The following is a 22,866-nucleotide window of genomic DNA, read 5'->3' as shown; positions in this document are numbered from 1 at the left end:
TAGAAAGAGCCTGCTTAATTATATTGCTTTAGAGATCTATCGGACAGAAAAGGCTTGCATGCGTAGCGCGAGAAGAGGACTACAGATTGACACACGTTTTCTAGGAAGTAACGTACAACTCCCTCTACATGTTAGATCTACATAAAGAGTTTAAGAATGTAATAGGTAGTAAGCTACAGGTAGTTAACTTCTTTAAGCAGCACAAGACACGCGATCATGGTTTAAGCGTATTTCTTGCCAGAAAGTCTAGCCGCTATGCATAGATAGTGACGCAAGCCCTTTGGCTACTCGGACTGAAGACCCCAATTTAGACGAGTGCTAGTTATACTAGTTATAAAGAGAGATGCAAATATGACAAGCGCATCAAACGTCGAAAGCACCTGCGAAAGCACGAGATCCAAGCTGCGCGCGACATGCATTATGCGTTCAAGCTTCTCGAGATTGAGCGGCAAGAACGAAAAGGCAAGAACGGTTCAAGACGTTCTTATTTGTGAGTCGGAATAGTATATTAGTTCAGAACTCCTTCTCCGTCGTGTTCATGCAGCAATTCTTTGGTGATAATGCAACGACTTACCATAGTAAGTTTATATCTCAACTCTCTAGGGTCTAAGGGAGAGGACTAGAGTGCTAACGAGATAATAATTTCTTCTAACTCTGAACAAGCAGGCTTCGCCTGCTCCAATGTTCGCGTCTTATTCTTCGGCGCCGGTGTAACAAAATAGCTTTTCGCAATTCCCGTCATCTGCATAATCAACACATTCCGCCACCACAACCTCCTCCGCACCACATCCGCCCATAGAGTCCCTGTATCAATTCTATGACGGGGCCTCATTGGAGCTTAAAAGTAAGACATCCGATGAGGGGAATGGCTGACTAGGAAAGCTAAAAAAATTATTAAATAGTTTAGACGAGACACGGGAGCTGGCAACTAGAGTGGACGCTAATTATTTGGCTGAGGGAAACAGCTCATTGGAAGGGAGTGGAGATATGTGGATGGAAAGGGGTGCATTGGCTCGATATCCAACAGCATTCTTCCTTAAGATTGAGAGATTGAACAGTTCATATTTTGCGTGTCATGGAAAGCGATTATCTGTAATGTACAACTTGGGACACCTGTCTGTATCAAATGAACGGTCCAGAGTACTGGAACTTGACTAGCCTAGGCAGGGCGGCCAAGAATGCTTGTTAGTCTCTGAAATCGCCAGTACACACGTGCTAGCGCGTACCCTTGGATTGCTTCAGCTGCCTAGTCTAACTGCGTTGGGTCAAGGCGCTCACCGCCAGGTCCCAACGTCCATAAATTCATCTTTTCCCACCTAACTCTTACTTTTCTAACCCTAACTTCCGTCTCAGTTCTTCAATCTCTCCTCATTGACACTCACTCTGGTGTGTCCAGGACAATTGGGTCTCAGAAAAACAGAATGGAGATCGATTCAGTGCCCCGCATCACACTTCCCGGCTTCGGCCTTCCCGTCAACACATTAACACAATGGTCTCGTGAAGGCGAAAATACTCGCTTCCCACATGCAATCGCAGATTGGTTTTCTAGCGACGGGGTCTCGGTGCGGGAGCGACGGATGTTGGAATTCATGACGCAGATTACGGATAAGCCCGAGTGGACGCGCAAGGTTTTCGATGAAGCCATCATAGCGAAATGGAAGGAGGAGGCTATTCGCTGGGACGACAGTCTTCCTGAAAATGGGGATTGGTGGCTGAGTGAGACGATGTTTGAGTGTTGTATGCTGGAGTTGAGAGAGAAGGCCGAGGTGTATCAGAAAGAGGGGTTTGTCGCAGTTTTGGATGCAGAGGCTACGATTGTGAAGTCTGATATTGCTGTTTCGGGCGAGTTAAGAGATAGATTGAGAGGTGCGGTTAAGAAGCTGGAAAATGTGCCTGATAGGGTAAAGGACTGGCATCCGGGGTCTGATGAGAAGGTGCTGGATTTGGTACATCCGTCCCTGTTCCCAGTCGTTTATGGGTTTACGAGAGCGTTGCCGTTTGGGACTGTTCCGCTAGAGAGTTGTGCAGAGTATACTGGGAAAGGAGAAGTCATTGATAAGTTCGAGGCTACGGATCATGTCAGGAAGGTTTCTTGGGGTGATAAGGAGATCATTGATCAAGCATGGGGGAGTTACCAGTGGCTTCCTTCGAATATTACGTTTACGGACGATGGCACGGCGAAGATTGTCAGTTACATCAACAACCTGCACCCTAGAGAGCATACCGAGTTGTATAAGATATTGGAAGCATTCGTCGACGCCTCCATTCCACTCTGGAACGAATGTCTGTCCTGGTTCCACAACCGGATCCGCATTTCCATCGGCGGGACAAGCAACGAAGATTATAAATTTGCACCTGGGGTCAAATTTGACCGCGAGCCATATAAGCACGATGCAGAGGAAGGACATGAATCCGATTCTGAGGACGAAGAAGACGATGAAAGCTGGGCATGGGAACATGGCTGCATAGACCAATATCGCGACTGGCGAGACCAGAATCGAATCCTCGAACAACGCGAGCCAGCCTTCACACCGCACGACGAACACCAAACGCAACCAGGAGCAAAACGTATTGACCTCCGCAAGGACTTTACGGAGCGTGGATTGCAGGTAATTTTCAAGCTTGCGAACATCCATCTTACACCTGAGAAACCAGAGTATGAGGGTGGGTCGTGGCATGTGGAAGGGAGCTTGAACGAACATATTTGCGCCACGGCGATCTATTATTATGATTGTGAGAATGTGACGGATAGTCGGTTGGCGTTTAGACAGAGCTACGATGCTGAAGCCATGATTATGAGGCCTGCGCAGGTAAATATATTAGCTTTTTTTCCTTTTAGTTTTCATTCCAGTTCATATGTTTTCCTAGCCTCGTGCCTTCATTCCCACAATCTAGAACAACCTCTGACCTACCACCATGAAGTCCGAATACAGTTCTACAGAAGCCTATTTCGGGATTACTCAAAACGGCTCCTCAATCCTCAACCTCGGCTCCGTTCTCACGCCCCAAAATCGTCTCCTCGCTTTCCCCAACGTCCTCCAACACCAAGTCCAACCCTTCTCCCTCGTCGACAAAACCAAATCTGGCCACCGCAAAATCCTAGCCATGTTCCTCGTAGATCCGCATATTGAGGTTCTGTCAACAGCCAACGTGCCGCCGCAAAGAAAAGACTGGTGGGCGCAGGAGGTTAGGAAGATTGGGTTCTTTGCGAGATTGCCGAAGGAGATTTTTGATATGATTGTTGGGGAAGTAAGGGAGTTTCCGTTGGGGTGGAAAGAGGCAGTACAGGTGAGGGAGATGTTGATGGCCGAGAGGGGGAAGGTAGGGGATGTTCTTGAGAAGGGTATGGATGAGGTATGTTTGTTCTATGAGATTTTTATTCCTGTATTTTTACGGGGGCTCACAACCATGGGTTCGACATGGGTGTGGAAAGTTGTGGTGCGAGAATGATGCTAACGGATTTGCAGAATACCTTCTTCTTCTGCGAACATTGAATGTGTAAGACCCTAGACGATGGTCGCGGTATATCACGCTAAAGGCCATACAGTGCATAGGAAGGACCATTCACGCTTTATTTTATTTTTTTTCCTGTCTACCTACCTTCCTATAAAGTGTCCCACAATGCAAATATAATCAGAAACCTTAACTTCTGTATCCATAACTTTCCCTTTCTTTTCCATCTCTACAACTACTCATTTAGGAAAAATAAATACGGACACCACTGACCTCCCACATTCATAATATATAATCTACACACCATGTGTCACATAACCCACACCATAGCCGCCAATTGCAACCACATCTTCTCCGACATCGACCCTTGTTCTCAACCCAAGGGAATCGATCCACCGCAGTGCACAGACTCCGAATGCGTCATCCGCGAAGCCAGAATCCCCGGCAAGTGCAGCGCATGCCAAGCCGCGGATATTGAGCTTGACGAACAAGACCAACTAAGGGAATTACAGGAAAGGTGTCGACAGGAGTTTTTAGCACAAGCACAGACAGGGGTTAGGAGAAGCGACGCAGATACAGAGCTAGCACAAGCTCTGCAAGCCTCGCTATCTGAAGCTGAAGAAAGCAGAGCGCGAGTAGAGGGACAACACCTCATAGTCGCGCTTGCAGCGTCGAAGCTCGACACCCCTTCTGGATTCACGTCACCGCAAGATGAGGAAGACGCAATCCAACACCTCTTACAACAAACAAGTGAAGAACATGCGCATGCTCAGAGCGCTGCAGTGGCCCTAGGTGCACTCCCAGATGATGATTCGCTGATGAGGGAGGTGTTGATGAGGTCTATGATGGATTGGCACAGTTTGACGAGGGAGAATTCAGCTATGCCGGATCTGGACGCGGGCTTGAGTGTGGATTTGGAGCCTGGGGGGAAAGGGAAGGGACCAAGACAGAGGGACTGGTTGCCCGTAACCATGGCTCTACCTCCAACTCCAGCTCCAGCGGCATCTACACCTGCTGTTACGATTCCTGGTTCGGGGACTGGTAGGCAGCAGCAGCAACAGAAACCACAACAGAGTGCTGCAGGTACACTTATACCGGCGCTGAACAAGCCTCCTCCTGCTCAACCTTCTAACCGTAACCATATAACAGTAGCATCTTCCTCTTCCTCTTCCTCTCGCTTTCATCCAACGGCAAGCGCGCGAAGCCAACCCCAAAGTGAAGACACACATGTCGAGTTCTCAGCGATACGAGCACAACAACAAGTTGCGTACGAAGCCTCGCTGGTCGCAGATTTGGAGAGGGCGAGGAAGAAGCGTGAGCAAAATGAAGCCCAGGCGAGAGCCGAAACCGAAATGAAAGCGGAGGCTGAACGGAAGCCACAGGATGTCGGGGAAGGGCCTGAAGCGGATGTAAAAAGGTATGAGAAGGGCGAGAAAGTTGAAGATCCAGGGCAGCTGAAGGCTAAGCACCTTGCTTTTCTGAATCGGTTCAGTTCACAGATGTAGGACGATAGAACATTTGGTAGTAGTGGGGTGGAATGGAATGGAAAGGCAGGGGATCGAACGGCACGTATGAGAGAGAGATTGTCTACCTGTGATGGAGTGTGTCCAGAAATCTAGGAGCCAATTAGAAATAAAATTGTGTCTGACACTATTATAAACAAATCACTTATCCAGAAGCTAATTAGTTTTCAAGATACGCGGTCGAGTAGGAAAAATACCAGAATCCTGCGTGTATTCCTCCTCATCATGCTGAAATATTTACAAGAACACTCCGGGTGCAATGCAATACAATGCCGCTCGCTCGAAAGCGTCAATCGAAGAAAGAAATACTAGGAACTAAAACTAATCATGAGCTGGCATACATGGACGCGTAAGGTCATACTCAAGCCATCGCCTCATCATCCAAAAACCCTTAAACCATACTCAGCCTCATCCCCTTCTTTCATCATAGCAAAACAAAAACCGCAACCAAAACCGCCACAACAAGACTCCCCATCGCACTCCCCCTGACCTTCACACCTGCGCCATGTATCCCTAATACCTCATCCTGGATACCAAACGTCACATTCTGCATGATCGTCTTATTCAAACACTGTCCATTCGAAATATCCAATCCCCTTAGGTCATCCGGGACACGGAAGAACATATAACTCGTATTTTTCAGTCCCTTGAATTTACTCGTATCGTAGGGGAACTTGTCGCCTGGGTCGGTGGCGGATGTGTTGCGTAAGAAGATGCATTGGACTTGGTTGGGGAAGTCATGGGCGAGGGTGGGGTAGTCTTTCATCACATCCGAGTTGGAAGTGTCGGCGACCAGGACGAATTTGCGTTTTGGAAAGGTTTCGAAGACTTTTTTGAGGAGGAACATCCGGATTGAGAGCGTTGCAGAGACGTCGGAGAAATTTAGGGGGCGCTGTGTGGGGGGTTAGGAATTGGGTTGGGAGCTTAGGAAGGTGGGGAACTTACTGTGTCGAAGGAGCCGCCAGGATAGGTCTTGTAAATGAAGTCCATGTACAGACGCGTGGCTTGCTCGGGGGTCGTAGTTAGGTAATGGAAGTGGGTTCCATTAGGTAGAGTCATGGACCAATTCGCGTATATCTCTGGCATGTTCATCCACGGGGTGAACGGTCTAGCAAATGAATTCATCAGGCCCTCTTTCGGCTGATAGATCTTCGTTACGCGGAGGATATCATCGATATCGGAGATGAAAGTGATACCTTCCGGCGGAACTAGGAAGGCAGTTGCATTGCCGGTAAGCGTGCCGTTGGTGTAGACATTGAGACGCTGGACATCGTTCGTCTCGTTTCCGGCCAGCAATCCACCTCCTGAGACATTTTTGATCGGAACAAAGGCATCAAAATCACCTTGAGAAGTCGTCTCGAATGGGAACGTGATATTCTGGGACCCGCCAGGAGGCGTGATAGCACCTCCGCCCCCAGGCTCGCCACTTGCGCCTTGGCTTGGAGCAGGCTCTAAATGGAACGAGACGTTCTGCTCCCCTTGCTGCACGATAAATATGGACTGCGTGAGATTCCGAGCCTGGGCCTGTTGGTCTGTAGGGAGGTCTTTGATATCGACGTCGATCAAGAAAATGTTGGCCAGATCATCCAGCTTCGATTGCGAAATATTCGGCGTCTTAAACACGTTTCCGTGAAACCGAACATTCCAACCTTGATCTGTCCAATTAGCATATGGAGGGATATTGAGGACCTCGGTTGGCTTGGCGTCGAGATCGCTGTCTTTGATACCGAGCGAGGACTTGACTTGGTCGCCAGTGGGGAAGTTCTGGAAGTAGTTGGGGATGCCGGAGATGACATAGCTCGGTAAATCCGTCCCCAACACGCTCCCAAGAGAGTGCAGCACATTGTCTGCCCCACTGACAATGTCCGACACAAGGTTCCTCCGATCAAGCATGTAGCTGTGGCTTCCATCGAACCGGACTGCTGCGGGAGTGATGACTGGTGCTTGTATTTCTACCTTTGTAGGGGCAGCTGTAGGGTCAGGAATCGCAACAGCATAGGCCAGTGCCGCACCTCCGAGTAGCAGCATCTGCTGCCTCGAGATGCTGCCCATGATGTTGGTTGGTCTCCTGCGGAAAGGAATAGAATTGGCGAGGAAGGTTTGTCGCGTGTTTGGCGAGCGTAGGGTTTCAGAGAGGTCCACAGGTAACTAGACAGCCCAGGCCGAAGAACCGCAAGCTGGTGAGAGGAAACAGAGGAGCAGCACAAAGGAGGCGGGGAGAAAAGGGTACAAGAGCAATTAATTTGTTGTTCTTCCCAGTTTCAGGTCTCCGGATCGAGATTCTGCAGGAACCGCGCCGATATGATGTCACCTACGACGCCGTCTCGCCAACCGCTCTCGGTGTAACCCCGTTGGGAAGGTTTTAGCGCGGCCTGAATCGAGGGATTCCAAGACATCTTGCGAGGCAATGGAAGGAATGCTGTAAGCATTTAAATTGTAGACAACAATTTCTCCGTCCATACTATGTCTCCAGTTATTTTCCATGATATTTGATGTTATTGACGTCCTCAGGGTATTGTAGACCCGATCACGTTAGTTTTGACAAGGATCCAATCAGCGTCGTTGCATTACAAACAGGTTTACAAGCTTCCTATTGGATCGCCTCCAAATTTGCAACCTCAGCTTGTGCTTGCCACAAACGATCTAGAATTCAAGAGTGTGATAAATTCGTACACGGTGATACGCACTCTAATTCGATGACTGCTTATGTTTTTCTTTCCTGCCCCTCCTTCTTCATACTCCTACATTCATCCTCAGAAGAGGAGGAAGAGGACAAGCAGGACGAGGAAGAGACCAGCCGCATTTTGACTTAGCTTTCTACACCCTCTTCCTTTCCATATTCCTGACTTTAGGCTTTCTTATCTTCTCATGCTCCGCCTTGTCTTCGTACGTTTCCCAGGGTGTCTTTCATGTATGTACTCATCGAAGATCTCCATCGTTTTGGGCAACAACTTCGAACTGTAATCTTCCTGGCTCCACTTTGACATCGCTGTCCTTGCCGTACGCTGATGGGTCTGTATGATCGAATGCTGTGTGCTTAGTTCGCGATGCGTATTCGGCCATGGCATGTGCGGTGTGACAGGCGGTCCGGACTGGCGGCCGTTCCAACAGACGTCCGCTGGAACCCTGTTTTAGGGCTCGTGAGTGAAGGCCCTCATGCTTTTAGAGTTAATGCGGAAGTTTGGACGGAATGCATTGGCCCCGTTACTCCACTTAGTGGAGACCGTCCAGACGTCCAGTGTGGCTTCCTCTATGCTTATTCTGAACGCTTATAGGTTCGGGGTCGCCGAACTAGGATGTCGATGGGGTAGGCATTCTTCTCTCTCAGCGCTTCTTGGAATCTGTTCCAACACCCGGGGTTGAGTAGGAGTTGGATGGTTCTATTTTCCGTTAATTTAGACATAATGGACCAATCCGATGCAGATTCTGGATTGTTCATCAGTCGTGCTTGTAGGCTATCGAATTAGCTGAAGAGTAAGTCATGTTCATTTTCCAGGTTCAAGATGAGTCTCTCGAGATCGGCCATCTGAACCATCTTCTTTGGCGGAGGAATTTTGAGAGCAGGATTGGTAACAGAACTTCGAGTTTCGCCATCGGAGCACTTTTCGGCTCGACCCGGCGCTTGATGATGACCAAAACCAACATGGCCACCACTCCTATACCGTTGAAGCTATTGCGAGAGTCAATGTTCTCCTGCAACCCTCAGAATCTCTAGCAATGCTGACCCCTTACCTCTGCCACGTCCAAGTGCACGACGGATTCTCCTCTTCGAATCTTGTGAATTCTCTAGGTAAAGTGCTTCCAGACAACTCCCCACTCTTTGCTATTGTCAATAGTGGAGACACCGACCAACTGAAATGCCTTCTAATGCGGGGGGCAATCCACTCTGAGAGATAGAGACTCATGGGGAGCGCCATTATTGCACGGAAGGAATATCAATCCCATATAGGCACCCTATTCTTACCAACCACCACTATTATGCCACGTCTCAGCCAGCGATGTGCAAATTCCTTGTAGAGAACGGGGCAGATATGGACGAGCTGGCGTCGTTTCGGTTTTTTCTTTTTTAGAGAAAACCACAGGTATGAGGTCTATAATTATTATCATCAATTCGAAAAATACCATAAGAGTATTTGCCGATTGTTTTCATACTTAGCCGACCATTGACTAGGGACATTGTTGACATCGGACGGGATGAAGAAAATTAGCAGAGGATCATCGAATGTAGGCTCCTGCTACTGCAAGCTGGTGCAGACCCGACTCTGTGTGGTTATGGAAGTGCTAGCGCCTTTGTTGATATTATACAGTTTTGCACTGTTGTAAATTTATGCGGATGTAACTATACACCGGTTCCGGTTAATTGTAATAGGATTCAATAAAGGGTTCTTAGACTTTGGACGGCCAGTTATCAACTTGGAAGAAAGAGATGTGATAGGCGACACCGCTTTATTAGTATTAGCACGAAACCATGGAGACGGTTATGATGCCATGAAATTTAAGCTTCTCCTCGATAGCGCCGCCAACTTAATGCCCCAGAGTTACGAAAAGCAGACCTGCCTTCAAATCGCTATTCGAAATGTCCATTTCCCAAAAAAGCTTGTAAAAGATATGGAAGCCATCGTTCTGTTGATTCAATATGGGGTAGATATTTTTGCTACGGACGATCCCGGCCGTTCAATCTTCGACGATGCCTACGAATGTGATCATAATGATTACTTAGGGCTTGTAGTAGGCACCAAAGTGATCTCTGGACATTGTGCTATCACAATGCGGTTTCAAAAAGTACATTCAAAGCGCTGAGGAAAGGATGTGTCATTGTACATGGAAGTACACTTGGGAGCATTTTGAAAGACTTTGGAAAGGGCGCGAACATATTTGTCCTTATTTCTACTATACTCCAGTGATATACCCGGATTGTGACCGGGGGTGTCATGATGCTGGATAGTTTTATTTAAAAGAAGATGAGGATATCAATATTAAAGAGCTTTTCAAGCCTCGAATAGAGGGAGAGGACAAAGAGGACAAAGGAGATTTCTCTGCGTCTGAAACAGAGGAAGGTGAACAAGGAGACGAAGAAGAGGTATCGTCGTCCAGGGTAGGAGAACCTGACGAAGAGTATGGAAGAGAGATGCCTAAGTCAGAAAGTGAAGAAGTATGTCTCACCAACTCTGAACAGAACTTGTCTGACCATGCTGGTGGACATCCAGAAGGGTTGTTGGTTTCAATTGAGAAAGCGCGGAGACGTCTGGGATATGAGCCTCTTTGCAGCACTGATGAGGGGATTTGGAGGACGATAGAGTGGTTCTGAGCAAACTAAGGGTGGGAGTGTATGTAGGCACGACATGGCTGTGATAATAGCGCTAGATTAAACCGCAGAAGGGGGAAAGGATTTAGCAGCCGCTTTCAATCTAGAAGTGGTGTTCAAAGAACAGCTTCGTGAGTATTTGTGTCTTGGCTATGATGATCTATGATTAGATCCTCAAATGGCGCGCTTCGTGATGGAGCTGGAACGTCAGGGCATAGTGGGGAGAGCATATTGCAATCTTCGTCACGTTGATTGGCCAGAGTCCCCGAGGTTCAACCGAGAGCTTCTCATCATCAACCTCACTTCGACGCCACCACCAAACAACCCCATCCAAGCAAAATGGCCTCGAAATTGACGCCTTTCCTCTTCAGAGGCACTCCTCGAGCACTGCGTCAGCTTCAGAGGGCTCAATGGCGCCCATTCAGCGCCTTCACGGCCTCACGGAGCGATTCCCTCATGGTCGTACGTTTACCTACCCACTCCCGTGGTTCCGCAATTGTAGCGTTAATACTGTTCTAGCATCGCGATACACCCGTCAATAACCCGTCAATTCCATTCAAGTTCACGCCGCAGAACGAGGAGCTGATCAAAGAGATCCTCAGTCGTTACCCATCACAATACAAAAAAGCGGCGGTGATGCCACTGCTCGACCTCGGACAGCGACAGCATGGCTTCACAAGCATTAGCGTTATGAATGAGGTTGCTAAGATACTAGAAATGCCACCGATGCGAGTCTACGAAGTTGCGACGTTCTATACCATGTACAACCGGAACCCCGTTGGCAAGTTCCATGTCCAGGTCTGCACCACAGTATGTACCAACGGAAATCGCATCATGTGTTGGATGGATGGGCTAACCAAGTATAGACACCCTGCATGCTCCGCGACAGCGACGCTGTTTGGAAAGCCTGCAAAGACTACCTCGGCATCCAGAACGGCGAAACCACGAAGGATGGCATCTTCACCCTCCTGGAAGTCGAGTGCCTCGGTGCTTGCGCAAACGCTCCCATGGTTCAGATCAATGACGATTACTACGAGGACTTAACCTACGATACCACCGTGTCACTTCTTAAGGCGCTTCGGCACGCTGCCCAAGCGACTGGTGCGCAACCCGGAGAAGCAGGCAAGGGCGCTGTGACAGGCGACGACGGGAACGTCAAGAGCGGAAATGATATCAATGAGCAGGGGCAGGCCTATGAGGCAGGTGGTGTCAAGGTGCCCACTCCAGGTCCACTGAGTGGAAGGAAGAGCTGTGAGCCGGCTGCGGGATTGACCACGTTGACGGGCGAGCCGTGGGGCAACGAGATGCTGAGAAAGGATGGGGCTCTCTAAAGATGTATATATGCGTAGGTTTCATCCACTAACCCCTCTCAAGCTTTGGGTGTGAATGCTAAAATATGTAGGAATTTGTAGACAACACCCAATACCAATTTTAGCAAAATGATGTCAATCGTCTACTAGGTTTCTCCTGCGCGGCATTGTAGAGTATGCCACGGAAAGCGAGCAGGGTGCATCTGATCCGTGAAACCTCTTTCTGCAATTATGAGTGTCAAAGGGATATTGATTTCTGTCCGAAAAACAAGCCCACTAATGATCTACCGTAAGTGCTAAAGTTACCACCATACATAAGTAGCACATGCCCTTTTTCTTCTATTCCCGGGGTTCATATCTGTTCATCCCTGTCACGTTCTGAAGTTCTTGTCTGGCCCCTTTCTTCCTCTAATTTCACTCGAGGTAAATGTCCTGCCTTGGCTGGTTCCTCCACCTTCGGATCGTTCTGTACCCAAACCACAACGCTGCTAGCGAACACAAAAATATGTACACACTCAAACAAATCATCCACACCACATCCCGGATATACCCTTTCGTCCACCCCCTCCTTGCCGCACTCTCAAGATCATCCACACTCAACATACCGACTCCCTCCTCTGTCAACGTCTGCCACACATAATCTCGATAACTGATTGGCCAAGAAGGCAAATCCCAGTACCGTGCAAGGAGTCCGCTCTTCTTCGCTGTCCGAATTTGACTACGCAGTTTCGCCCTCTGTTTCTCACTAAACCCCGTTCGCACATTCCCGATGGACTGTTGGAACGACACAGACGCATAGTACGAATTCCCCGGATACCACATCTTCGACGAGCCGCCACTCTGGCCATCAGGAGCCCTCCAGAAGGTATTGTCATCCGGCAGTTGACCCAATGGTGCGTCGAGGAAAGTGTCGTGGTAACGGTAGTAGTATGAATGTCCACCTTCTCCGGTTACGGGGTCGATGGGAACGATCTCGGTATATAGATTGACAATCGTGTCGCCCTCCATGTTGCCGGAGCCGACAACTGTGAGTGCAGATGGCCAAATTTCTTGCCGTTCGACAAAGCCCGGAGCAGGGAATACGTTCTCGTATCGGGTGAGGTAGCGTTTTGTGGGGTGGCGGAAGCGCTCGAGCTTCTTTAGGACTGAGGGAGCTGTTAGTCCAGTTGGGTGAGGAGGGTGCAAGTGCAAGATGCCCATACCAGCCTTCCACGTCGCCGACGGCTCAGTCTTAACATCAATCATCAACACAAGCGTCATATTCGGCTGCGTCTGAAACACCCCCCGTGCGCGATCATACACCGTATTATTCTCCCACACCTCCCCTGGATTCCGATGCTCCAGTATCTCAAACAACGGGTCCAAATACATCTTCTCGAGCGTCATCTCCGGACGTAGCGACCCGCGATCATGGCCGACAAGCAGTGTCTCACCATCGTCCTGCAACCAGACATCTGCTTCCACTCCCGTGCAGCCTGTGGCAAGGGCGGAGAAAAGGGGGTATGGGCGCCAGTAGTCGTTGTGGGAGTGGCACATTATTGGGATCACGGAGCGGGAGAAGTCTTCGAGCCAGCGGGAGAGGCCATCAATGGGTTGGCCGTCGGTGAGGATGGGGTTGTTGGAGATGAAGTTGTGGGTGGTTGCTGAGTAGGAGGAGTGCGGGACGGCGATGAAGATTATGGTGTAGAGGAGGGAGCTGTGAGGTAGTCAGTATATCATTCCGTTTCGCTTTACGGATCTGGCTTGGGGAGAGAGGGCTGTTGACGAACATGACCGCTGAGGTTCCGATTATCACGACCGAAGACCAACTTAGCATGTCGCGTCTGAGGCCTGGTTTCGCTAATGAAGCGATGCTCCTTCGAACGCGGTTCCATCCGTCGCGGAGACGCTGTCGCTTCGATTTGCAGCATTGATTTTGGTTGTGCTGTGTTGGTTCAGTGCTAGCGTTGATATCATTGATATTGGTCTCGTTGATTCGTTCATCCTCCCTCATTAATTCTGCATTCGAGGTCCTGGAGTCCGATGATGATGTATCGGACATTCTTTTTCCCTTTCTAAGACGTCGAAATTTAGTCAAAAAACAGCAAATCTTGAAGCTTAATGCTTTGCAGCTGCGTCCATGCAGCACCTCAAGTTATTAACCATAACCCTGCTTCCCAAAAGCCTTGTAAGGCGGATTTTGCAAGTTCAGGCGATCCGCGACTAAGGCAATTTGAGCGATCATATGTTTGGAAATACTAGACGTAACATGGTGCGACTCGTCGCTGTCCTGCTGTGGGCTGTTATGTAGGGTGGGGGTGGTTGATGAGGTGGACGCCGTGGCTGAGCAAATCCTGAATCCTTCGGGCTGTGAACAGAGTCGTGTGGTGCGCATACACTTGGCAACATAAGGAGCCGGGTACAAAGATGGTAGATGTGGAGTTTGCAATATCCACACTGTGCTAATGGTGGAGTTGCGGAAAATCAAACACCGTTGAGCGACTCAGCTAGCTGCATAGATATATATAAACAAACTGAGGATGAAAATGGTAGTCGTCAATTAAGTGAGAAGGAAACTCGATTTGTCCGACTTTGTTGTGTAGATAGGGATTAAATTTAAACAAAATAATTAAGGCATGGTTCGACTCAACTCACAACTTAGGACCCATGTTCTCCACAATCGCTTTTTCGGTGAAACCACTCTTCGGCCTTCAAGGCAAGATCAGTGAACTGAAGGCGTTGAGCTATGGTGATTAATGACCCACTTTTGTGCTTGTCAAAATGCCTCATTAGGGTTGAGAAACTCGAAGTGGTTAGGAGAAGAGAGGGGTTATCACGGTCATTGGTCCTCATTCGCAAGCCCGCCGTTTGCTATACTATTTCTGGTGTTACTAGTGTTACTAGAATCTTGACCTTGCGGTACTTCTGTGGGCTGCATGCTGTGATTAACTAGACAGAAAGCTCTGATACGGATTTAGTAACTGGCGTCATGATGATGACCTCCTTGACTTCAGCAATGCGAACCTTTCTAGTCAGCGCTTTGTGCTGCGATATGGATATCAATTGCAGTCACCTCTGATCCCCTTTCTGAGAGCCGTTTTGGAATTTGTACCCGGAAGTCGGTGTGCACTTCAAGTACTAAGTGGTGAAGTCGGAGACACAAAGCAATTTCGTTTGCGGGTGCCTCTTGGGATAATCGGTGAGAGATCTCCTTTGTTCTTCTCTATTTTCGTGACTTCTTTATATAAGAACCTCCGACCTTTTATCCTCCCGCATTCTTCAACCAACTTCTAACACCTTTCGAACCACACAACTGTCAAATCAACCGCCAACCGACATGAAGTTCTCTGCTGCCATTGCTTTGGTCGTCATATCCATTGCTAGGACTGTTTCCGGAGAGGGCGGTAAGGCCTGTGAGGAGTGCCTCAGGCTGAGGGATGAGTGCCTGAAGGTGTGCCATCCTCCCAATGTCTCATTTTATTCATTCTCTCTCTAACTTGAGCGTAGGCAGGAGGCTTGAGCCTGAGGGACTGTGAGATCAAGTTGTGCGGCCAAGACGAAGTATGGTCCTTTGAATCATGTCCATGGAATATCTGCTCACTGGCTGTAGTGCGACGTCCACTGTCCCGGCTTCGGGCATTGCACGCTCCTGGGGCGCGAGGTAGGCTCAGAGCAGCGTTCTAGGAAATGCAGGGGCTGCGATAAAATGGTCGATCATTGTACCTTCGTTAGTGTTGCTGCAATTCCACAATTTTATGGGTCCTAATTAGCAGTTAGTATGACCACAAGTCTGCCGATGAGTGTAGGGCCAAGGTCTGCAAGGAGAGCGACGTAAGTTTCTTCTTTCCCGATGTCCCTTTGTTATCTAATCTCCACATACTGTCTTAGCATAGAAGACTCGGAACTGACTCCTCCAGTGTACGAACTGCGGCAGCAACTACAAGAATTGCTAAGCAGTCTATGACTACTCGCGACACAATTTCCTTTAAAGCCTGGTGGCGCTAGTGGCATGAAAAGACAAGCGAGGAAATCTTTTAGCAACTCCAGCACATCTATCTGGAAATTTGTAAATTTCTCGCTGGTTTCAGGGTCAGAGTGGTGGTCCGAAATTGATATTGGGATCTACTTAGTCCCCGCAGGACTCAAATAAAGGTGGCTAGATTATCTAGAGTATGACTCAAAGTAGTTCCAATGGGTAGTATTTACATCTCGACAAGAGATGAAGACATTCTTGGAGTCGGTTCAATTGGAATGCGCAGAGGACGGGTGTAGTCACATGATCTAGCGTTTCGTGGCGCACTTTAGGTCTAGCGGGCCTCGGCTTTTATTTACATAGGGACGGATTAACAGCCGCTTTGAACTTCATATACATTCACAACACCAACCTCCAAACTTCAACGCCATGGAGGACGGCTCGCTCCCGGTGTTCCGCGCGCCGAAACGTCGGAGGTTCTTGCGCAAAACAATCACCGAAGACACTAATGATGGTTTCGAAACCGCAACACCCGAGTCTGCTGCTATTCCGCCATCGCAAACATTCACTGAGGGCCACCATGACCCTGTCTTGAGCGTGGCTGAGATTGTCCGGGCCCGAAAGCGCCCTAGCCATCGGATAAAGAATGTCTACGTCTCAAGCACTCTTCAGAAGGCAGTGCATGCAGATTCAGCGGAGGCGCTGGTGAAGACGGACGGGCAGAGGCACAACTCATATACTGATCGTTTCGTTGCGCAAACCGGACATGTTGTGCACGATAAACAGATGTAAGTGGGCCCATCTGTTATTCCATGTCTTAGCGATCGAGAAGGACAGAGCCTAATCCGGTAGGACTGCATATATAGAAGCACGCATGGCTGAAAAGAATGCGCTTGAATATGGCTGGCCAACCCCTACGACCATCGCAAGCTCCTTAGCCCCGGTGTCGACCTCGAACACTATTGCGAACAATCCTTCATCGGCAACAAGTCCATCCGGCACTATCGCGGTTGCTACTGCAAAGGCAGAGGACAAAGGTAGCGCGAGTGGTCAACACGACGCTCGCCTAGCCGCTGGCATGGGCAAGCTACAAGAGGTCGACCTGGGGCCGGACGCGGTAACGACGAATGTCGAGCGCACGGAAGCGGCCCTGCGGTTTGCGCGTGGAGAAGCACCTCCTCCGCAACAAGAGACCACGAACCGAAAATCCCGACGCCGTAGACGTCAAGAGAAGGCAAGGAATCCAGAGGATGTGCGGAGAGACCAGTTGGTGGAGCAGGTTCTCCGAGAAGCAAAACGTAAAGCAGCACATTTCCCTTGCCTACCTTTATCCTCATGCGCAGACAAAACTAACACATGCCAGTGGACTACTATGATGAAGAAGCGACTGCGGAGGAGGCTTCAGGTGTCAACCAAGCTACCGACGAGGTCCTTGCAGAGAGATTCCGCCGAGAGTTCCTCGAATCCCTCGAGTCTCGGAATCCACGCAAGCCCGCTCCACCCCCGACACAGAAGGGCGCAAAGGAACAGCAGAAGCCTGGACGGAAGCTAGGAGGATCGAGGAGTGCAAGAGCGGCGATGAGGTCCCAAGAAGAGCAGGCTGCAAAGAATAAGAAGTAAGCGATATCCTGACGCGACTTATCGGCCCCTTATGTTTTGCGTTTCGTGTTTTATCCTCTAGGTTATTTTTTTTTTGGCTTTGGTTTGGGTGTGTTGTTCTGATTCTTATGAAGAATTTGATTAATCTAGCAAATGTGAATCTAGGACTAGGGATGTGCTGGCAGAGCATGATCCGGGCAATGTTATTGTTACGAATAAGCTGGGTAACCTGGGAGCGTGGTATATGAGGAAGTGAAGGGGGTTTGACCAAGTTATTGACCAGTTAGAATTCCTGGAAAAGGATTCCCATCTGATATTTGGTATTCGGTCTTGGGAGCAGATGCACTTCCACCTATGGACTGACCAGGCCTTTTGGATGGGAGTTGCTAGAATCTAGGATACGACACCTTGAAAATACTTAGGAAATCAGCAAGGCCGATCCTGAGGTTGTTCGTCCGTCATTTTCTCCACAGCTTTATGTCTTATGCTTCTCCTTACCCTCACTCTTTGCATACTTTTTCTAATATCCACATGTCCACGGCATCCCACACCTTGAGAATGAGCCCACAAATTACCCCATCCTCTTTCCCCAACCTTTCATCATTCCACATTCCACCCAACTCACTTCACGATCTCGCCAAGTCCACCTAGCGCGCCAAGCACGGCGGAGTCGCTCGTCCTTTCTTGTTCCACCTATTTCATGATCTGTGCAAGCTTGGCGTTCTCCGCCCCCTCATGTTGTTGGCTTGGATGCTTTCTCGGCTGACGTTTGTGGGTGTTGCAGTTGTGCGCCTCAGTATTTCTGGGGTTTAAGCCTGGCTTTGCTCTTTAACATCTTCGCCTACCCAGTGGTCAACTATATCACCATCTACATTAATATCTGTTATTACGCTCTCCATTTGTCTAAAAGAGCTCTCTAGCTTGCTCAACCTGCAGAGTAAACATATTTCCTTTCCAACTCGTCAGCCACAGGAAGACAGGATACAACCACATCACACCACGGCTCCACCCAACTACATCATGGCCACTAGAATGAAACACCCTAGCATACTCTTTCCTCGCTCCGGTGGAGGTGGAGGATCCGAGATTCCGTATATGCCACCGCCGTCTGTCGGCCATGAAATTGGTGTCATGTTTGGTGGGATTGGGACGATGTTGCTTGGTATGTGGATGAGCGCTCATGTCTAGGACTTACGTTTTAGCCTTTCTTTGATTGCCTCCTGATTTCCACTAGAGTTTTCTGCCTTGGAAACTGGGAGCTTCTCTCCTTCATATCCTACCCTATCCTATCCAAGAAGAGGTTAAAGCGTGCACTCTTCGCCCACCCCCTCCAACGCTCTCCTTTCCTATCCCATCTTCACCACCCGCTGTCCCCCTCCGCCAAGCCCTCCTATCTCCACCTGTCCTCTAAAACCTGCCCATCTGACCACCTATCTAGGCGTACCACTCTTCTATATCTGGTGGAGAGCTAAACTCGCGAAAGATATTAGGATAGAGGAGGATCGGATTGGGAGTTTGAGGGAGAAAGGGCTGTTTGATGACGAGAGGAGTAATAGTGTCATTCAAGAACGCTTGAAGAGAGAGAGCGTTGCAGAGGAGATGTAGGAGATTAAGGAGAGATTAGGTGGGGAAATGGGTCTGACTGAGGGTAGGAAGGGGATTTGGTAGGGAGTGCTGCCTGGGGTTTGTGGTATGGAACAGAGCAGGATGTTTGACAGCTGAACAGTGGCTAGAATGATACATCTTTTAAACTGTTCGTAACTATGTGCTTTTCTACTAACGGGACATATCATACATAAACGAGATCAACTGCAGACTCAACGCAAATGATCAGTTACCTTACTAACCCATAGGGAAAGATAAATAAAACACAAGTGTCATGCAAATTGCTCATCCAAAGACCTTCGAAACGCTGAGACAAACCAGTTCTCCACGTAAGTATTCAGCCCTGAATTCCATCACACCAACCACCCGCCTTCCCCATCCTCCACACTCATCCCTACTCCTTTTCGTCCTCACCTAAGCCCCCTGTCTTGCCTTCTCCGCACAAATCAACGCAATAATCCGACTCAACTCCGCACTCTGATTAAACTGCTCATGCTTGACGCTCTCTTCGACATCTTCACTAGCTGCAATATCCTGGCTCACCTTTAACATGCGATTCTGCAGCGCCAATAGCTTCGAAAGCGTGTTGTCGAGGAAAGGTGCGGAGAAGGTGATATTAGTGGGTGAGGGACCCGAATTTGGAATCCGCATTTCGAGTTTGCGAGGGGGCTTGCGGGTTTGTTTCTGGGGTGGGGGAGAGGGGTGGGACTGCGGTCTAGTTTGAAGGTGTTAGGGACTATGTATTTCTAATACTAGCATGGAGGTGAGGTCATTTACGACATACCGTTCTCGTTCGACGAAAGTAATATTCTCAGCCATCTCGGCAACTCGATTCGCAATCCGCGATGCCATAATCCCATACGGCGATGCCTGCGCCATTCCGTTCATTGCAGCACCGTTGACAGCACCGTTAGGCTTCGAGACGGGTTTCTTTGCTCGGGACGCGGGCGTTTTGGCCACGGTGCGGTGGACCGGCGCGGAGGCGACGGAGGCGGGCATGGCTTCGGATGTAAATGTGGGTGTTATTGGACCCAGACTTGAGGATTGAAGAGGATGGCTTGTGGTTTTGTTAGTTGGACCGTTTTTTGAGGCCTATGGAGAGAAGCACTCGCGTGTGAGGTTCGGCATATGTCGATTGGGGTGGGGTTGATGAGTATGGTGAATGGACTACTCTACATACGTTTTGTTTCACACACCAATGGCGATGCTGGCTTGAACGCGAAATTTGGGGTAATGGAGGGATTTATTATGAGGCTTGGGAAGAATCGAAATGCGTTCACTTGTTCGGGGGGTCTTGAAATGTGTGGCTCAGAAAGTTGGCCAGCAAGCGCCACAACCTACGTCATAGCCATCATCATTGCAAGGGTCAAGACGTGTGGATCGACAGACAGCTGCCAGCCATCGCTCATCATACACGTCGTTTGAACCGTAAAACATATGGCAGCCGTGATCAGTCCTCCTTTCCAACAGTGCATCCATGCTTTTAGTTCTTAATCATCGCTGAAGATGTCGTCTTCCGCATTCCAAAAGAAGAAAACGGACCTGGGCGCTGGCCTTAAAGTGTCGAAGCAGAATATCGAGAATCATCCTGCGGGGCCCCCGAGACATGGAGAGCTATCACAGGCGGAGCGGGCGTTTACGTTGGCTTCGACATTTTTGTCTGGGGTTTTGGCGTAAGGACTCATTTCTTAGGTCCATCCATCATCTATCTACGAAAGAAGGTTAGGAATTTTAGTGGTAACACAGAACAGCATAAGCGCATCACAGTTCATCGGCGCGCCGCTCAAATTCATCGACCCAGTCTTCTATGAGGGATATATGGCGTATACGAAAGAATGTTTTGCCATCCTGATCACGTGTTTGACGCAGTGGTGGGCTCCGACGGTGGTAAGAGTGAGCGGGGACTCGAGTATGTTGGGCCAGCTTATTAAGAAGAAGGATGGGAGTTTGGAGTGCAGATTTGCGGATCGTATGGTGCTGATGGCGAATCATCAAGTACGTATATATGTCCGCGTGGTTTCAATCCCCCATGACGCTGACTGCAGTAGCTATACACTGACTGGTTATATCTCTGGTGGATTGCCTATACAAACGGCATGCATGGCTTCATCTATATCATCCTAAAAGAATCTTTAAAGAATATCCCAATCATCGGATGGGGAGCACAATTTTACAACTTCATTTTCCTCTCCCGGAAATGGGAAGAAGACCAACGTACATTCAAGAAACATCTAGAGCAGCTAAACAAACCTAACGACCCAATGTGGCTCATTATTTTCCCAGAAGGAACGAATCTTTCAGAGTCGACGAGGGAGAAAAGTAAGAAGTGGGCGGAGAAGAACGGGCTGAAGGATATGAAACATCAACTTCTCCCCAGAAGTACTGGGCTGAGGTTTTGTCTGCAAGAGTTAAAGGAAACGACGAAGTGGCTATATGATTGCACTATTGCGTATGAGGGCGTGCCTCCCGGTCAGTTTGGTCAAGACATCTTCACGCTGCGATCTTCGTTCTTCGAAGGACGGCCTCCAAAGTCTGTCAACATGCATTGGCGTCGCTTCCATATCGATTCCATCCCCATCAACAACAGCAAAGCATTCGAAGTATGGCTGAGGAACCGATGGCGAGAGAAAGACTATATGCTTGAGTACTTCAACCGTAACAACCGCTTTCCCGCAGACAATTTCTGGAAAGATCACCTCGACATGGAAGACAGTAGCTCACAAAGCCAGAGTATTAGAAGTGTTCCCAGGCCCGCAATCACGATCGAAACGGAAGTTAAGTCTGGAAGTTGGAACGAGTTCGTTAAAATCTTCGCTCCTATTACTAGCGTTATGATGGCTTTAACCGTCGCATACGGCGCTTCACCAAACGATCTGATTCCAGGAGGAACCCAGTTTTTCGAACAACACATGAAGGCGATCCTCGGTGGTGGTGAACTGAAAGGTCTACCGAGCCCCGATGAACTCGAAAAGCTAATTGAAGGGGCTGCGAGAATGGGTGCGGAACAAACAACTAGTCCACGAGAGTTTGGAAAAGTGCAGAAATTGACGCAAGCGAATCTGGCCAAATTAGTCAAGGAAACGGCGATTAAGAATGGTATGGTGGTTCCGGGTGGCACGAGGAGAGCGAGTACTGCGCTGCCCGGTCCACCGCCCAGAGTCGCCGGTGTCCAGTCGAGGCCTGCGGTCCCAAAGACGAAAAGTGAGGTTAACTTGCCGATTGCGATGAAGAAGCCTACTTCTCCAATCACAACCGCAAAGAGCATTCCCAAACCCAAGCTGCCGCCCACGGGACCAATGGAGGCAGTGATGACGAAGTCCGGAGTCATGATTAAGGTCCCGAAACCTGAAGTCGAAGAAGCGAAGAAGACAGGATCTGTTGTGCTAAAGAATGGCATGGTTATTAAAGTGGGAAAGGGTGAGATCGAGGAGGCGCAGAAGAAGAAAGGGGCTACAATCATGACGGCTTCCGGTGTCCCGATTAAGATTACACGAAGTGGGGGCATTACTGTTGGGCAGAAGGCGGGTCCGACAGACACGGTGAAGAGATCTTCTCTGCCAGATGCGAGACCTTTACCGAAGGATACTCCAAAAGCGAACCCAATACCGCAGAAACCAAAGGTTGCTCAGAAGGGTCCGTTACACCGGACTGGTCCATCTCAGGGGGATTCAGAGAAAGCACTTATAGCAAACGGGATTGGAAAGAAGCTAGTCAGTACGGCGGGGAAGACTCAAGTACCGAGACCAATCATGAAGAAATCGGTTGCATGATACGGCTCAGGTTGGAAAACGCATTAATAGTCTTCAATTTTCCGTGTCGAGTTCAGCTCTAAAGGCGTTTAGGGGAAATCCTGGAAATATGGTTATTTGGGCTTACACTTGTATCCCACGGAGTGGGATATGAAGCAACCGTTTCTAAGTTTCTTTGGAGCGCCAAAATAAAGGACGTCGATACCTCGATAGCAACTCACTAGTGTTCTTCAACACAAAGGTAGAGCAGAGATGAAGATTATTGACTTTGTAGCAACACGTGCCACACACGAACACAATTCCGCCTTTAAAACCCTTCTAACGATCGACTTTTCTACTACCAAATCCGTCCCTGTAGATCCTTCGATTC

At 49.0% G+C, this 22,866-nt stretch overlaps 9 protein-coding genes across 9 annotated transcripts; 6 read left to right on the top strand and 3 right to left on the bottom strand.

The window, feature by feature from the left end:
* Window positions 1-1,415: 1,415 nt before the first annotated feature.
* On the top strand, window positions 1,416-3,503 carry BDR25DRAFT_275066 (uncharacterized protein). Its single transcript, XM_033687466.1, has 3 exons — window positions 1,416-2,810; window positions 2,923-3,354; window positions 3,468-3,503. Exons 1-3 carry the CDS (start codon window positions 1,422-1,424, stop codon window positions 3,492-3,494), a joined length of 1,848 nt encoding a protein of 615 aa, XP_033554555.1. The 5' UTR covers window positions 1,416-1,421; the 3' UTR covers window positions 3,495-3,503.
* A 255-nt stretch (window positions 3,504-3,758) lies between these two features.
* On the top strand, window positions 3,759-5,050 carry BDR25DRAFT_348033 (uncharacterized protein; the record flags this gene model as incomplete). Its single annotated transcript, XM_033694356.1, has 2 exons — window positions 3,759-4,954; window positions 5,008-5,050. 2 exons carry the CDS (start codon window positions 3,759-3,761, stop codon window positions 5,048-5,050), a joined length of 1,239 nt encoding a protein of 412 aa, XP_033554554.1.
* Window positions 5,051-5,093: 43 nt separating this feature from the next.
* Window positions 5,094-7,330, bottom strand: BDR25DRAFT_275063 (uncharacterized protein). Its single transcript, XM_033687465.1, has 2 exons — window positions 5,922-7,330; window positions 5,094-5,868 (listed from the first exon to the last, which is right to left on the bottom strand). The coding sequence occupies exons 1-2, from the start codon at window positions 7,026-7,028 to the stop codon at window positions 5,401-5,403; spliced, it is 1,575 nt and encodes a 524-aa protein (XP_033554553.1). The 5' UTR covers window positions 7,029-7,330; the 3' UTR covers window positions 5,094-5,400.
* A 2,134-nt stretch (window positions 7,331-9,464) lies between these two features.
* On the top strand, window positions 9,465-10,284 carry BDR25DRAFT_308592 (uncharacterized protein; the record flags this gene model as incomplete). Its single annotated transcript, XM_033691021.1, has 2 exons — window positions 9,465-9,758; window positions 9,922-10,284. 2 exons carry the CDS (start codon window positions 9,465-9,467, stop codon window positions 10,282-10,284), a joined length of 657 nt encoding a protein of 218 aa, XP_033554552.1.
* A 318-nt stretch (window positions 10,285-10,602) lies between these two features.
* On the top strand, window positions 10,603-11,730 carry BDR25DRAFT_299536 (uncharacterized protein). The gene is made up of 4 exons (XM_033689178.1): window positions 10,603-10,743; window positions 10,801-11,091; window positions 11,148-11,626; window positions 11,684-11,730. The coding sequence occupies exons 1-3, from the start codon at window positions 10,621-10,623 to the stop codon at window positions 11,610-11,612; spliced, it is 879 nt and encodes a 292-aa protein (XP_033554551.1). The 5' UTR covers window positions 10,603-10,620; the 3' UTR covers window positions 11,613-11,626; window positions 11,684-11,730.
* A 121-nt stretch (window positions 11,731-11,851) lies between these two features.
* On the bottom strand, window positions 11,852-13,687 carry BDR25DRAFT_275056 (uncharacterized protein). The gene is made up of 3 exons (XM_033687464.1): window positions 13,361-13,687; window positions 12,794-13,287; window positions 11,852-12,736 (listed from the first exon to the last, which is right to left on the bottom strand). Exons 1-3 carry the CDS (start codon window positions 13,630-13,632, stop codon window positions 12,006-12,008), a joined length of 1,497 nt encoding a protein of 498 aa, XP_033554550.1. The 5' UTR covers window positions 13,633-13,687; the 3' UTR covers window positions 11,852-12,005.
* A 2,261-nt stretch (window positions 13,688-15,948) lies between these two features.
* On the top strand, window positions 15,949-17,580 carry BDR25DRAFT_299534 (uncharacterized protein). The gene is made up of 3 exons (XM_033689177.1): window positions 15,949-16,331; window positions 16,396-16,841; window positions 16,907-17,580. The coding sequence occupies exons 1-3, from the start codon at window positions 15,973-15,975 to the stop codon at window positions 17,161-17,163; spliced, it is 1,062 nt and encodes a 353-aa protein (XP_033554549.1). The 5' UTR covers window positions 15,949-15,972; the 3' UTR covers window positions 17,164-17,580.
* A 1,315-nt stretch (window positions 17,581-18,895) lies between these two features.
* On the bottom strand, window positions 18,896-20,022 carry BDR25DRAFT_299532 (uncharacterized protein). The gene is made up of 3 exons (XM_033689176.1): window positions 19,928-20,022; window positions 19,532-19,804; window positions 18,896-19,462 (listed from the first exon to the last, which is right to left on the bottom strand). Exons 2-3 carry the CDS (start codon window positions 19,744-19,746, stop codon window positions 19,162-19,164), a joined length of 516 nt encoding a protein of 171 aa, XP_033554548.1. The 5' UTR covers window positions 19,747-19,804; window positions 19,928-20,022; the 3' UTR covers window positions 18,896-19,161.
* A 134-nt stretch (window positions 20,023-20,156) lies between these two features.
* On the top strand, window positions 20,157-22,710 carry BDR25DRAFT_275050 (acyltransferase-domain-containing protein). The gene is made up of 3 exons (XM_033687463.1): window positions 20,157-20,420; window positions 20,499-20,742; window positions 20,796-22,710. The coding sequence occupies exons 1-3, from the start codon at window positions 20,254-20,256 to the stop codon at window positions 22,515-22,517; spliced, it is 2,133 nt and encodes a 710-aa protein (XP_033554547.1). The 5' UTR covers window positions 20,157-20,253; the 3' UTR covers window positions 22,518-22,710.
* The last annotated feature ends 156 nt before the right edge of the window (window positions 22,711-22,866 follow it).

Source organism: Lindgomyces ingoldianus (assembly GCF_010093535.1).
Source record: "Lindgomyces ingoldianus strain ATCC 200398 unplaced genomic scaffold BDR25scaffold_1, whole genome shotgun sequence".
Taxonomy (NCBI): Eukaryota; Fungi; Ascomycota; class Dothideomycetes; order Pleosporales; family Lindgomycetaceae; genus Lindgomyces; species Lindgomyces ingoldianus.
The sequence above is the reverse complement of the archived record's forward strand: the minus strand, read 5'-3'. Positions and strand labels throughout refer to the sequence as shown.